This window comes from Syngnathus floridae, chromosome 10 (assembly GCF_059516105.1).
Source record: "Syngnathus floridae isolate MCC-2025c chromosome 10, RoL_Sflo_1.0, whole genome shotgun sequence".
Taxonomy (NCBI): domain Eukaryota; kingdom Metazoa; phylum Chordata; class Actinopteri; order Syngnathiformes; family Syngnathidae; genus Syngnathus; species Syngnathus floridae.
In genome coordinates this window covers 6,641,679-6,656,365 of record NC_142422.1, presented here as the reverse complement: position 1 = coordinate 6,656,365, position 14,687 = coordinate 6,641,679, and the positions used below count along the sequence as shown (strand labels likewise).

The following is a 14,687-nucleotide window of genomic DNA, read 5'->3' as shown; positions in this document are numbered from 1 at the left end:
GATCACACATGATTGTTTACAGGAAGTTGCTGTCTGAAAGCCATTGTTGCATAAACAAAAACATTTTATCCTGAGCCTTCTCTCTTCTTCTGGTATTGTGAAACTGCTTTTTTCACTATAAATACTACTTTGAAAGTTGTTCTCTTCTCTGGCCATAAACAATTAAATCAAGTTCTGACTTGACGAGGGAGCAGGCAGAAAATTCCGCAATCTTCAGTTTGACAATGTGTGTGGCTCATTTCTCATAAAATGGAATTAATTAATAGAGCCTAACTGTGTCTCTGAGTATAATAAAATGCATTACACAGCACTCACAGATGGTTTAGATTTATTAGAAGGAAATGTCTCGCCAAAGCACGACAACACTAACGTGATAATGCATTGACGAGAAGCTGGCTGTCATGCAAGTGAATACTCTTCAAAGAAAACAGACAAGCATTTTGACTTTTGAAAAATTTCACTCTGAATGAGTGTCAACTCTAAATAAAATCTGTTGTATCCTAGAAAGAACCGAAACATGTACATGACATACATTTAATTGTTCTTTTATTGACATTGTAAACATTGCTGCAACATTGCACAAGTCATTACCTGTCAGTTATTCTATAGCCAGAATAGACCAAGTTATTGAACCTGTATTACTGTAACGCATTCACCCTGACCTCACACTCTGATTTATTGTGAGATTTGAAGAAAATATAGTTAGCAATTAAAAAGGTTATCATACATCTTAAAACTTCGACATACCATCTGTTGTTGATTGTCAGGTGTCAAGCATACATAATTTAATTAAAAATAAATTAGGGATGCATGATAATTATTGACCCAACTATTATCGCACTGATTTAGGCATTATGATTAGATGTAAAAAAATCCGATAACATATATAAAAATGAAAATGAAGATCCAATCAAGCAGTACTTTGCTTTTAATATAAAGCTTTAATACTTGGTTGAAAAAAAAAATCATGCGCTGCTTTCTATAGAGGCCTGTAGCAAACTCTCCTCTTCTGAGTTTACTGAATGTCAGAAAAAAACATAGTGCAGATTGAGAGGGACGGCCCAGTGAATTGTGAACACCCTATTTGACATTCATTTACTGTATCTTTTTCTTAGGCACTAAATTATGGCTAAAGTTTACACTTGATAATCCATTCAAAACAAAGTATTTGCTTTTTTAAAAAGAAAATAAATGTGCAATTTGAGAAATCTAGTTTTGGATTTTTTATATACCAATAGTGAAGTCATATTTGGTTAAGACAAACCTATGCAATATTTCTTTCCTCCAGGTTTGGACAACCAACTGCTCACTCAAAATAAAAATATAATAAAAAAATGAGTAAGTTATGAGTTATCTGGATCAGTCTTGAGAAACAGGAATTTATTGGTATCAATATGAAAAACAAAAATTGTGCACCTCATATATTTGTCAGCTTCTAATGAAACAGTATACAAAATAATGAATGGGCTAATGATAGAGTAATAATTGTTCACAGTTATACTGCTTATTAATACATTTCTGCTGCAATGATGTATTGTACAGCTAATAAATAAACATACAAAGCATGGGTCAACAATTATTTTGCTTATTCATGAAACTTGAGGTTGTCACTTTTGAATGGTGACAACAACATTGTAGCACCGTTGAGTATAAAACTAGTACCTCAAATATTCAAGTCTTTTTCCCCACCTTTTGAATATGAAAAATCATATTTTAACCAGCTAATACAAAACCCACTTTGGACTTGGAGTTTTACAGTAAAATGATTTAGCTATGTCCCTTTTCAATAGCTCTTAAGTATTGTCAAGCATTGTATTGCCGACAAGGATGCATCAGATGTTTCAACTTGTCTCCTTCAGATGGGGGACACGACAAGAACATTTTCTGGGATTCCTCTTTCTCCCCGAGGAGAGTTTACCAGTTTATTTCTCCAAAGATCTAAATTCTTAAGCACAGTCTTGATCACATTTCTGTGTAGTACTTCTGGTTTTCTGATGTCCAGCATCGCAAGGAAAGAAAAAAATTGTTGCAGCTCGCTGGAACTTCTATTGTCCGTGTGCGTCGCACAAGCACACATCAACACGACTTTTCAAGCATGGGCATTAAGAATAGTCTTTTGACTATCTTAACTAGCTTCCTGTCTGCATCACAAAGATACTCTTCCGTGATTACAGGTTAGAATTTGAACAGGAATGGCAGCACTGCTTTCCATAAAACTTGTGGTTGCACACGCCATGCTGTGGCACCAGATAACACCAATGGAAGTAATCCCAACAGGTCACATCTGTGGAGAAGAAATAGGAAATGTGTTTGCACAGTCAGCAATTATTTTGATCCTGTCAAATAGTTTGAGTACATACATCAACCCGATATAACTATTGGGAGAGCAAATTTATTTGATTAGGGATGTGATGATTCACTAATGCCCTAATTCTATTTTCAATTTTCATTTGCCGGTTTTGATCTGATTTTACCTATTGAGGGTCTTCCACAATAACTCTTAAGTGTGTTGTACCTACAGAGTTCTACATTTTTTAAATACATTGTTAATGCCTCTCTGACAGTATGAATCCAAACTGTACATTATTAATTGCAGTGACTATACTGTATACATTTTAGTCATAGAGGAGTTTCCATACCCTTTTTATCAGGTTGTGGGCAGAAGTTGGTATTACAAGCCTGAGACAGTGATGGTTTTAGATGGAGGGCACAGGCAGATGAGGGTTTTCTATGTGCTAGGCATTGGACTGTCCTCGCCTGCACTCCACCTCCACATGTCACTGTACACTGATAGAACAAATACACAAATGATCATATGAGTGATACATAAATTGGTTTAACTAAATTTACTATCCTATATTATTTTGTGAGGAGATGGAAACATTTCAGATTGTACATTTTCTTCCTTACCTCAGACCAAGGAGATGCGTGCCATTCATGTCTTGGGAGAGGTAAAGGTGGATGATGATGTGCATTCCACCGCTGGACTGATGGGGTTGTGCGCACTAGACACTCAGCTAAGAAGCAGGGCCGATGGAGTGCCACTTTGGGCCTTGGGATATGCTGGCACCGTTTGGCGGCAAGTTCTCTGTACTTGCCGGCGGCATCCTTTAGTCAGGGAACCAAAAATTAGGATCTTAGTAACTAGAAGCTGTGACTGTCATAAGACTTGGGGAGAAAATCTATTGTTTCAAGTTAGGTCTATTCAGTCTGTATTATAAACAAATACCTTTTCAGCACACTTGATGAAACGTGCTTGATACCCGCGGTCACACGTTACTGAACACTGAAAATAAAAAATAAAGAACAGGGGTGAGGGGAGTAGTTTGTAAACAATTAAGAAATGTATACAACCCTAGCACATTTTCATTTTAGCTCCAACAACTCCTTAAAAATTACCTCTTGCCACGTTGAGACAAACCACTGGACTTTGCGCTGTTTCTGGCAGCGCTTGACGAAGCAGGATTCTTGACTAGCAGGTTTCGGCAAGCCTACGCACAAACTATCTTGCAGAGTCTGAGACTGTGTACCTGTGATTAGTCTTGTACACAACACTGTCCTCTTCCTCAGGCCATTACCGCATTTGCGGGAACACTGTAACAGAAAACAAGATTGACCATTACGTCACAGTTTAAACTTGATGCCCTTCTAAGTAATTGAAATTAAGGAAATACATAAAAAATGTATATATTTACTTTCGGTTCTGATATTCGCTATATGTTTTCCTATGGTTCAAAACAAACAGATTACTGTTGTGCCACATTCAAATTAAAAGCGAGGAGGCTTCTCTGGACATAGCATACCAAAGTAAGGTGAAAAACAATCCACATTTTCCAAAGAGTGACACATTTCCTCAGTATGTTCTTTGAAATAGCCCTCCAATCCTCTTAATATCTATTACGATGCCAAGTACCTTCATCAACATCTTGAAAGAGTTTTGCCAAAGTCATGTAAATGAGTCTCTATAGTGGCACAGCATGTCAGAGTGTTCGAACACCACTTGTGCAAAGTAGTGCAGCTATTTGGGGTGACAAAACTTTGTATAGGATTTAGACATGTCGTAATAGAGCAGATCTCAATGGGCCCATATGAGTTTAAAGCTGTTGAGATCATGGTCATAAAACACAGTGAAGTCCCAGGTTGTTAAAGGTTTTTTTTAACTCCCCATTGAGCACAGCAGGAAGAGTTGTGTTTCTGCATTGAAAAAAGTTTTGTTCCACTTATGTCTGTGTTATTTCACATATGTTTAGCTCATCGACACTAGATGTGTCAAGGTGACCTTATATTCACCTGTGACCATGGGCTTGTGGTCCAAATTGGTGGACAACTCTGGGTGCTGCAGGGCTGCCTCCTGACTGGAGATTGCTGAGAACAGTAAGAGTCAGCAAGGATGTCATCTTTGGTCTGACTTTTTTGGACGCACTGGACCTGCCGTGTCTGCTCCCCTCCTCCACAGCTCTGACTGCAGGCTCCCCATGCCCCCAAAGACCAGCTGGGAAAACACAACATTGCCTGCTGAGTCAACAAGCCCAGCCTCCCAAGCCCTTATTCATATGGCAGGAATTCACAAATGACAGCGTAATAACTACACAACAGAAAATACAATTCCTCATAAAGGGATATTTTATAACTTTTGTGACATTTGTTTGATAAGAAAGTTATGGTCAACTGTAGGTATGATTTAATTATTTTTTGGGGGGTTTCAATAAGAACCACAAATAAGAAACAAAATATTACAGATTGTATTGGACAATTGATCACAAAGATAAGTCGATGGTAAGCATGCATACGGTGCTCAACTTGCATGCAATGACTTTAAATGTTTCTGCAGCTCTTACTTTGCTAATGTTGTCATCTGTTTCAAAAGAAAAAAAAACTGTAGCAAAACGTTATCTGCGTAAATACCCTCCGATGCATGGCAGAGTAGTGACAAAGCCCACCGACACAGCAAAGTTATTTAAAATAAATAAAAAAAATCTCACCTTGGGTAATTTACATTGCACTATCGCAATATTTGAAAAAATGTCACTATTATTACAAAATGTAAGTTTTTATGACAGCTATCTTGGGCATCTTGCGCCCATGATCATCCACCCATCCATTTACTTTGTGTCATGCTTAACAACACAGAAAGGCCTGAGCCAAGATTCCTACTTGCACCTTGTTACCACAACAATGAACAATAATCCCATGAAAGTTCAAAGAAAAGTGGCAGAGCACTGACAAGAAAGATAATCCACCACTGTAATTGTGCGATTTTTCTTTTTTTTTTTTTTGCTATCTTTGACACCTGACACATTGCATGCAATATGGCCCACAGGCTTAACTCACCGAGCAGTTCGACATTTGTTCATGGCTGACTGGCTTCAGAGCAAGTCAAAACAATCCAAACTCAAAGCTTTTTGACTGGAACTGAAAGCCATGTGTTTTAACCCCTACTTTTCTTATCTCTGGGCTCATCCCCGCTAGAAGTAAACACCACGTGTTTTTTATTGCTCATATTTAGTCAAGGCTCCTTAACAAATGTGCTGCAAGACTTATCGATTCATAACTCTTATTGTGAAACAACCATGTGCGTCGTTTTTAATTTTTACTGCATAACTACTTAATATTTATTCAGAGACTAATTAAAAGTTGAAGTAAACACTCCATGTGGTTTTTATTGCTCATATTTAGTTAAGGCTACTTAACAAATGTGCTGCAAAACTTATCGTCTCACAACTCTTGTTGTGAAACAGCCATGTGCACCCTTTTTCATTTTTACTGCATAACTACTTAATATTTATTCAGAGACTAATTAAAAGTAAGCTGGCAACACGCCTCGTGACCTCAAACTTAGAGTGCAAGTATATTAATCTTTCGTCACAGGGTTTATCATTTCTCCCTGTACCCCACCCTCCATTTCCCCAATCATCATTTGAAAATCCACCCAACATGTACTTGTCATCACTACTACATGTTATCATTTACGCATGCTGGCAAAACCTTCAAGGTCAAATCAAATACAGACAAGAGTGTTTTTAAAAATAATATGATCATAATATAATATAATATTAATACTATCTGGAAGAATTTGGTGTGACCTGTTAGAGATTTTGTTATTATGGTTGTTGGTTGGTGTTGTATTCAATTGAACCACATACATGTTACTGACTTTGGTCAGTTCTTGAGAGTTCTTACCGTTCCTGAATTTTCTTATCGTGTTCTCATGAGAAGATATTCCTGCATACATAGCAGCACACTGACCCGCTCATTGTTTAGTCTTGGTCATGTTCTTGATCAAGATTTTTTAAAGCAACATCTTGATCACAACATGGCCAAAAACACTATCAATTCTTTGTCAGACACTGACAATCAAGATGAGGTCAGTGTCTCAGTTACAGTAAATCCTCTCATTTAAAAAGGCACATCATCTTTTTCAGCAATGTCCACTTGCAAGTATTTGGCGAATAATCCAAACCACAGCTATGAGACTACATGGGAGTACTTAAAAAAGAGCCCCAAAGGAAAAAAACCAACAACAGCTCTCAAAAACAGATAAATTGTGATGTTAGTCTTTAGAGATGGTCATCTAATATAGTCACATTGAATTCTCTTATTGTTTTCCAAAGATGGTGTGTCTTAATATGCATCTGTTGTACATATCTCAACTCCCTTGAATAAATGTAACTGTTTCAACAAATTTTTCAGAGGCGCACATTTTTTTGTCTTTCTGGTTTCATATCAAATAAAAAGGGTATTCATAAGCATGTTAATAAGCATGTTCAAATCCTGATCACTTTTCCAGCACCACGTAAAAATCAAAACATCTATCCATCCATCTATTTTCTGAACCGCTTATCCTCATGAGGGTCGCGGGTGTGCCGGGCCTATCCCAGCAGTAGGCGGGTTACACCCTGAACTGGTAGCCAGCCAATCGCACAAAAAACAAAACAATGAATAAATAAATGCAAAATTTGTCTTCACCCGAGGTAAAATAATTTGGAATCTAACTATTTTATTCAAGAAACATGCCTTTAAGGTTAATAATTTTATTATTTTCTTAAAGGTAAGATTAACTGTTTTTTTTTGTCGTACATATTATTAACAGAGGCTTACTTAACTCTACACTCAAATTAAATGTAACATTTGTCTGTGGAGTTAAGAATGCAACAGTCCCTGGAATGAAATGATAACTACTCGTGGGAAACAAAATTTATGAATGCAAAAACAGAGGTCAACCAGTGTATCGCAATGTTGTTTTTTTTTTAATATATATAAACTAATAAAGTAACTAATAATAATATATTCAACTCGAATATCACAAGCAACATTCAAAAGGAATGTCTCTTGGGATCTAAATGCGATTAATGTTTTGTTATCAGCTTAAGGGTCCACATGTGAAATGGTCCTCTCTCTGTTCCAAACAAACACAGAAGCTAACCAGTACTGACAGTTTATAAGGAGGTTTCGTAGAACATTGGCTAAAGGATGAATAAATGGATAAAATAAACATAACATACAACTGGAACTTCCCTTCTCTCTTTGTTTCTCACATGCATGTGTTAGCCAAAATACAAATCATTTTTCCATGATTTGAAAGGAAAGAAGGTGTCATTATGCAACAGGTGTTTAACTGGATTGGGAAAGGGTGGGAAAAGCAGTCCCTGCTTTACATTGTTTCTTCTACATTGATTTTTTTTTTTATTATTAGAGCAGATGTGTGGCAATTATTGTGGCCAAATACACAAAGCAGTGAGGAAATGTGACAGAGGAGGAAGGAAAAAAAAAAAGATGTCATTATCTGACATTCCTGATTCTGTCCAAAAAGGTAGGAAAATATATTCTTCCATTATTATGGTTGGAACCTTTGGCACAAATGTTTAAAAGCCCCACCACCTTTATCTGCTAAGGACTCACCTGGCAGGGCATGGTTGGATGTTGCAAGGTATCATTCCAGTAGTTGGCCTCGATCTAGGGTTACAGTATGATGTATTCACTTGCACTCGCATGTCTTTGTAACATGCTGCCTTGGTGTTCATTTGGCCTGTGTGAGGAAATGTTGCCATATTTATAATTACAAGAACCATAATTGAGTACAAAACATACAGTACAAAAGGACAATAACCTACTGAGTCCAAAAATGCCTGCTCGAAAATTATCAAATTAATTACATTTTATTAAACATGCACCACAACAACAAATCTCCATTTTTATATAGTATATGGAGACATAATTAGTCTATAACACTTATAAATAACAATAGAGCTATTCAAGAAATTCATAAATGCACTGCCACTCCAACCACAGATCTGCCAGTACTGGAGTTGAACTGATTTTGGCTGTAACCACCCTTGTTAGTTTTTAGAATGTAGCAAGGTCAACCCATAAAGGCCTGTTACTCACTTTAATAAAGAAAAGGCCCCAACTTTGTGGTCCACCATCAGGACACAAAGAGGTTACGGTGGATATGATGAGCACGGGGAGGAACTTTAACCTTCAAGATCAATCGATACGAACTTAGACTGTGGTGCTTTGTTCATATTCATCAAAGCCAGCAAGTGCAGTAATGCAACTTTGCACACTGACCTTCAACCTTAAATCATCAGGCTACCACAGTGATTAGCTGTGTGTCGGTGTGGCATGTTATTACTGGGCCACTATGGGACAAAAGCCACTGGTCAGAGCCATACATCTTATTAGTGTTTGTGCATGTGTGTCTGTGTAAAAGAAACCACAGTGTCCCATCAAGGAGCAGCTAATGTCGTCTAAGTAATGACATGAACGGTGACTTCTTCAATTAACTTTCAAGGCCTTATTAGAGATCACAAAGGAGTGAGCCTTGTGAGTTTGTTCCTTCATCTGTCCTTTTTATCTTTGTGTTGGCACACGTTACATGGAGCCAATGACCGGTAGCTAGTCATGTATATACTAGATAGCAAAAGGCGCAAAGACTTGTATATTCAGCACAGGAACTTGTTTATTTGGTATGAATAGGTGAAGAAATTGTGCGGCAGTTAGTCAAAAGTAATATTTAGAGAAATTTTGTCGAGGGCAGAGTGCAGACTTTGCAAATTTGAAATTCAATTGATGGTGGTTCTATCTGGCCCCTAAGTAGCACTGATGAAAAATTGTGACCTGTTTTCTTTATTTACGTTACCCACCCTTGTATTACAGTTTTGATGTTCGTAATGTAAAAAGCAAGAAAATGTACCTCCGGCACATGATGCTGAGCACTTGGAGCGTATGATGGCCCATGTGTAATTGTGTTTGAATTGATTCCTTTCTTCATCAGTTTTCATCAGTGTGTATTCCCAATGTACACCTGGATTCAAACCTTGCAACAATATCTGGAAGAATGTAATTCATGGAAAGTGTGTATCAAAGTAAAACAAATGAGCACAGCAGCAAAAGGTGAAATTTGCTGCACAAAAACTCACACGTAAAGTATAAACCCAGAGTTAGACCAATTCATTACCTCAATAACCAGAGTCACATTAATTGGTCCAGCTGATATGAGGCTCTCTGGTCTGTTGTAAGATCTTTTGTATTCAAAAATGGCTCCCGCAATGGGATGTCTGCCCGGCCAGTCCACCTGCCAATGTCCATTCAAGTAATAACGCCTCTGGGTGTCCCTGATCGCCAAGTAGGAGCTTGATGTATTCAGTTCTACAACACGAATAGAGCGAGCTCCAGCTGGAATGGTGATCACGCCATAATACTCTGTGAAGAAACACAGTAAAAATAGTCAGAGTGGTACAGAAAATCAAGATTGACTATGTCAGTGCAAAGTTAAAGGGCATTCAAGGCAACAGCATTTGAAAATATACATAATTTATTCTGTACCTATTAAAAAGCATTATTAAATGTATATTAATTAAAGAATTTTTAATAAACAAAAATAGTTTTCCTGTTGCCAGTTTTAAATTTTTCTTCAAAATGATTAAAAAAACGTACACATTTCAGTCTAAAATGAAGAACCAGTACAGTGTTTTTTTTTTATTCGTGAAGATTAAATAAACTACATTGTCCTATAATAAAAAAAAATTGTCAGGACCATTTGATACAAAAATGACGTACGGTTAGAATGATGTTGCTTTGTGTACTGTCCTTTGTAGGTCTTACAGGTGGAGCTGTCTCCTTTACACACTCCGCAAACATCAAGCACAGCCGAAGACCCCAACACACGGTCACAGCCCACTCTCTGTTGAGCCAAAAAATATTCATCCCTCATTATACATTGACTTATTCAAGGCAATTAAATCTACTGCAAAAAAGGAAAACTGTCTTGAGTCCCTTCCATTGTGGTATTCAAACATGACAAGACATCAAAATTTGAAACAATTTTGAAACAAGTCTTACTGTTTGACATATGGCTGGAAATGATTACCTCACACAGGCCATCAATGCAGACATTAGAGCTGTCCTGTGAGCAAAGTGTTCCATCCTTGACTTTGCTGGCCAGGGCAAAGAAGAAGTCATAACCTTCAGCAAAGCAGTAAAGCTTGCATACGTCTTGATCTAGTTGGAGAGGATACATTCAACTTTTCATGGCCATTTTCACACAACAAGCCATGCATCATGACATCAAAATTGCTCTTTTTTCTAAGAGAAAATTATCATCAACAATTTTTGCCCAACTGCCGATTAATTTAGCTGGAATCACATCTCTCCCTTTAAATATTATCTTACCATCCACTTCTGTGTATGGTCTCCAAGTGTAGTGCCATCCTCTGAACTGTTTGCTGTTGAACTCAGCACATTGCAGTGCTCTGTAATCAATGGCATCTTGGGGGCAATCGTGGGTGTTGCACAGCTTATACGACCGAGAGGAGCCTTCGCAGAACTTTCCTCCATAAGACGGTCTGTGACAGGAATCCAAACACAGATCATGAGCAATGCTCCAATAATTTAAAAGCATCTGCCTCCTTTGGTTATATTAGCCCACTGTCACGTATCTGTTTTCCTTACTCTCAGATTACCTTCTTATATTTCCTGATTTGGATCGCCACATTTCATCTCCTAAAAACATTTATCTGTCACCATTTTCTCACCCACGAAGCGCCTGTCTGTCTTCTTTCCAACACGACCTTCACCCTCTCCCCCTCGTTCTGTCCTCCCTCATTTGTCACAATGTCAGCAAGAGTCCCAAAACCTTTCTGACACACATTGAGTGTACTACCCCAGGGTGCACAGTGCGAAACACAGTACGAAAGTGGTGCTTACCTACTACCAATCTCTCTATCACAGTACTACTCGTATCTTCCCACACGTCAAGTTTTTCGTGATACTTCTTGTGATGCTTTTGTTGTGCATGTAACAAAGGGTATGTTGTATATTGTGTTTTCATTACCTGGGCTTATTGCACTGCCTATCCCGATAGGTGACACCACTCTGGCAGGTTCGCGAGCAGACTGACCAAGCCGACCACTCTGACCACTGGCCGTGCTGGGGCCTCGGGCCCTCATCACCGTGTTTCACACACTGACCTCTTCGACACCACTGGAGAAGACGATACGGCAAATGCATTATGAGGATGTATTGTCAAAGTATCATTCCTATACACATATTAAAAATAGTTCATAGTCTTGGATGTATATATTAACATAAGCAGAAAGGGGTGGTCAAAACATGATTTAACTGATGTAAAAAAAAGGTCACGGCACCATTTATAAAATGGAAAAAGGAAAATGTTGTGCTCCTTATTCACTGTCTCTACCAGCAGTTGAAGTAACTCATAATACAAATGCGAAAATACAAGACAAGAGTTCCCATTAGATCTTATTTCTACTGATACTAATTCCTTGAAACCAGAGAGACTAGAAATTATGTTGGAAACTCTGCACTCATCAATCACAGCATGCTTTATATTGTCTTTTTAGAATAAACATGCAACATTGAGTGCTACTTTGGGGGTCTTTTGTCTCTAAAATTGAAAACCCAGAACCCTGTTTTATTTCAACACTTGTCACAGATGCATTTAGTCTTGAGCTTAAAATGATCAAGTAGACAGGAGGTCAGGTCTCACTAAGGTTCACAATTACCACCACTCTCACATGCGATCCATCCAGCTAACCCCAGCACTGATAGTGGATTAAATGTCATGTGAATACTAAGTCTGTGACTAATAGATGTGCAAAGAGTTTACAGAAAAAAAAAGACATTAACTCATGAAGCAGTGACAGAACATATTTCAAAAAGGAGCATGACCTTGCTTCAAATCTCTGCAGGTAATGTTAGAACACAATCTGAAATTCAGACCTCTGTCACCGATACTCTTACAACTTTCACACACACATTAAAAACAATGTTAAGTCACCATATCAGGCCCACAGGCGGAGCCCTCTGCTGCCGGCATGAACTTTGTCTCACACTTCCTCCCAATGCGGTGGCACCAAAGAGCCTTGCAGATATCCTGGGGAAAAAAAAGGCATTTCTCTTGCTTTAGTTTCATTTCCAAATGTTAAAAGTATGGTGATTAGCAGGCTTAGTTTATAAGTCAATTTTACAGTGGGAAGGGCATCACATCTTGCAGCAACTTTATTAGCGTCAGGACGAGGGGCAACCGGAAAAAAGATGACTGCGGGCATCAGGTAGATTAAAAGGAAAAGGATGAACAATGCTCAAAAAGTCCCCTCCCTGCCAGATACCCTAAACCAGTTCTTCACCTACTTTGAGGACTTCAACAATCACTGCCCAACGACCCACACCACCACCCGATGTCACGTCCCCGAGCTTAGCCCCAGCTGACGTGAGAAGAACTAACCCCCGCAAAGCTGCAGGCCCTGACACGATCCCTGACTGGTTTGGTGGAAGTCTGCACACGACTGAGGAGTGACAGAGTTATCTGATTAGGGTGTAATTCTTGAATGAAGAGGGGCACTTTTGATGTGTTTTCATTTGAACAGACGAGTAGAAAACAAAAATTAAATCACGAGAACAATAGAGCACAACTGTCAAACTCAGTTCACATGATATACATACGTAACAGTTGGGATTCTCAGCAGTGGTCTGAAATCGTTCGATGGGAGCACTGTGTGGTTTCCCAGATCATGTTGCCAGAAAAACATAGCCTGCTATTTTTCAGCAATTCCATTTTCTTACTATCTGCATGTCTGTCTCAGTTTGACAAGGCAACACAGATGCTGACAGGCACCTTGGAGTCAGCCCCTTGCCATAAGGGAGCCACCCGGGAGTCCATCATAAGGTCTATTTGTCCAGCTGTTTAGCTTATTTAAGACTAGAAAATGTAAAAATGGCAATGTGAACAAATAGCAAATGGCAGTTAGACTCTGCTGAAGTATTCACTTGTAAGCATCTTACCAGCACTTGTAAGTACCGTTTACCCTTCCTTGTAATTACATGACAAATCCCCTTTGGGACCTTGGCCATCTTATTTCCTATCATATCATGTGTAAATCTGTGGTGGTATGATAATTACATTTATAGAGCAATTATGAGATTAAAATATAGGAAAAATACACCTTGAAGACATGGTATAGTATCTGATTTACCTACTACGGTGTTTACTAAAGCCCACCATTTATTAGCTTCATAGTATAGAGAGAATTTTAAATTGCCTTCCAAAAATGGCAATACATGATCTCACAGAGCAATAAACTGCAGCTGAGAGGCTGATTCTTGTCGTGTTTTGTTTAATGAGTGACAAATATTGAGAAAGGCCAAGAGTTCAAGTGTTGCTTAGGGACTCTGGGCTCAAGCACCTCAGTGCTACCAGGTGCATGTGCAGGGAAATTGCATTCAGGCACAACTGCAGATACAAAACCAAAAGAGAGCACAAATAGTTTGTTGGTGAAATAGGGCTTAGGGCGTTGCAATGTTTAGGTGTTTTGACAAGTATGTTCAGGAGGATATAAAGTGTTTATGCGATGAGGAAGGAAGAACCTTGTTTCAATCTTTTTCAACATGTTGTACAAATTCTGTATGCTAAACCTCATTTAAGTAGGTTACAGTGAGATTTAACCCTTGGTAGGGAAAGGGTTGGAAATTGAAAATAATAACCTCAGAGGGATGATTATGACATTTACTTTAGTGGAAGAATAACACATGCTAATGTAAACCTCTCTCGTTTCCTGTTTTCAATTTGAAAAAAACAGTTGTCAATAAAGAAAAATATTTTTAGTTCAGAGTTTATTGAATACACTTGCAAAAGTCCAGCCTTATTATTATTAGCGTAGCTTTTTCATCCAGGATGTTCAATTTTGTTTACATTATTTACAATGACACTAAAGCAGCCCATTCACACAATGGGCCACTTAATGAAGTACATCTGCAAAATCAAAAAGTCAAATTATCTAATTGAAAAGAAATGAACAAAATACTCGACAGACTGTCAAACGGCAACCTCAGCAGTAAATTGACAATGGGAGAGCAACAAGAAGCGATTCCCACTGGCGATGAGCCAGTGTAACTTTTGTCATAGAGTCAGTGATTATTTTAGGAGCAGCATTGCAGAATTCTTTTTTTTTTTTTTTTTTTATGTTTGACTTTGTGTGTGCATGTGTGGATGTGCAAAAGTGACACCATGCATGTGCAAGACAAGCGCAAGCAAGCCTGAGATTCACAGTCAGTTTCACCCGTGCTTTCCTACACGCATTTTCCCCCCCTTTGACCTCATTCCCTATATCATAGTTTCATGTCTTGAAATATAGCAGCACAACAGTTTAGCATTCATGCATATGAACAGT

The 14,687-nt window shown here is 38.3% G+C and overlaps 1 protein-coding gene across 3 annotated transcripts in view; it reads right to left on the bottom strand.

Annotated features, from left to right (window-relative positions):
- Positions 1–559: 559 nt before the first annotated feature.
- The window catches only part of adamts16 (ADAM metallopeptidase with thrombospondin type 1 motif, 16), a 32,797-nt gene continuing 18,669 nt past the window's right edge, over positions 560–14,687 (bottom strand). For 2 of the 3 annotated variants that reach the window (XM_088387452.1, XM_088387451.1), the window contains 14 exons: positions 12,299–12,394; positions 11,333–11,481; positions 10,672–10,844; positions 10,370–10,500; positions 10,060–10,183; positions 9,458–9,702; positions 9,194–9,329; positions 7,900–8,026; positions 4,291–4,492; positions 3,400–3,594; positions 3,230–3,286; positions 2,911–3,108; positions 2,640–2,787; positions 560–2,284 (listed from right to left, as the gene is read on the bottom strand). In XM_088387452.1, the coding sequence (XP_088243578.1) occupies positions 2,169–2,284; positions 2,640–2,787; positions 2,911–3,108; positions 3,230–3,286; positions 3,400–3,594; positions 4,291–4,492; positions 7,900–8,026; positions 9,194–9,329; positions 9,458–9,702; positions 10,060–10,183; positions 10,370–10,500; positions 10,672–10,844; positions 11,333–11,481; positions 12,299–12,394 (2,097 nt within the window). In that variant the 3' untranslated portion in view covers positions 560–2,168. The remainder of the gene's footprint in view (positions 2,285–2,639; positions 2,788–2,910; positions 3,109–3,229; positions 3,287–3,399; positions 3,595–4,290; positions 4,493–7,899; positions 8,027–9,193; positions 9,330–9,457; positions 9,703–10,059; positions 10,184–10,369; positions 10,501–10,671; positions 10,845–11,332; positions 11,482–12,298; positions 12,395–14,687) is intronic. The other variant, XM_088387450.1, reaches the window with a different exon arrangement.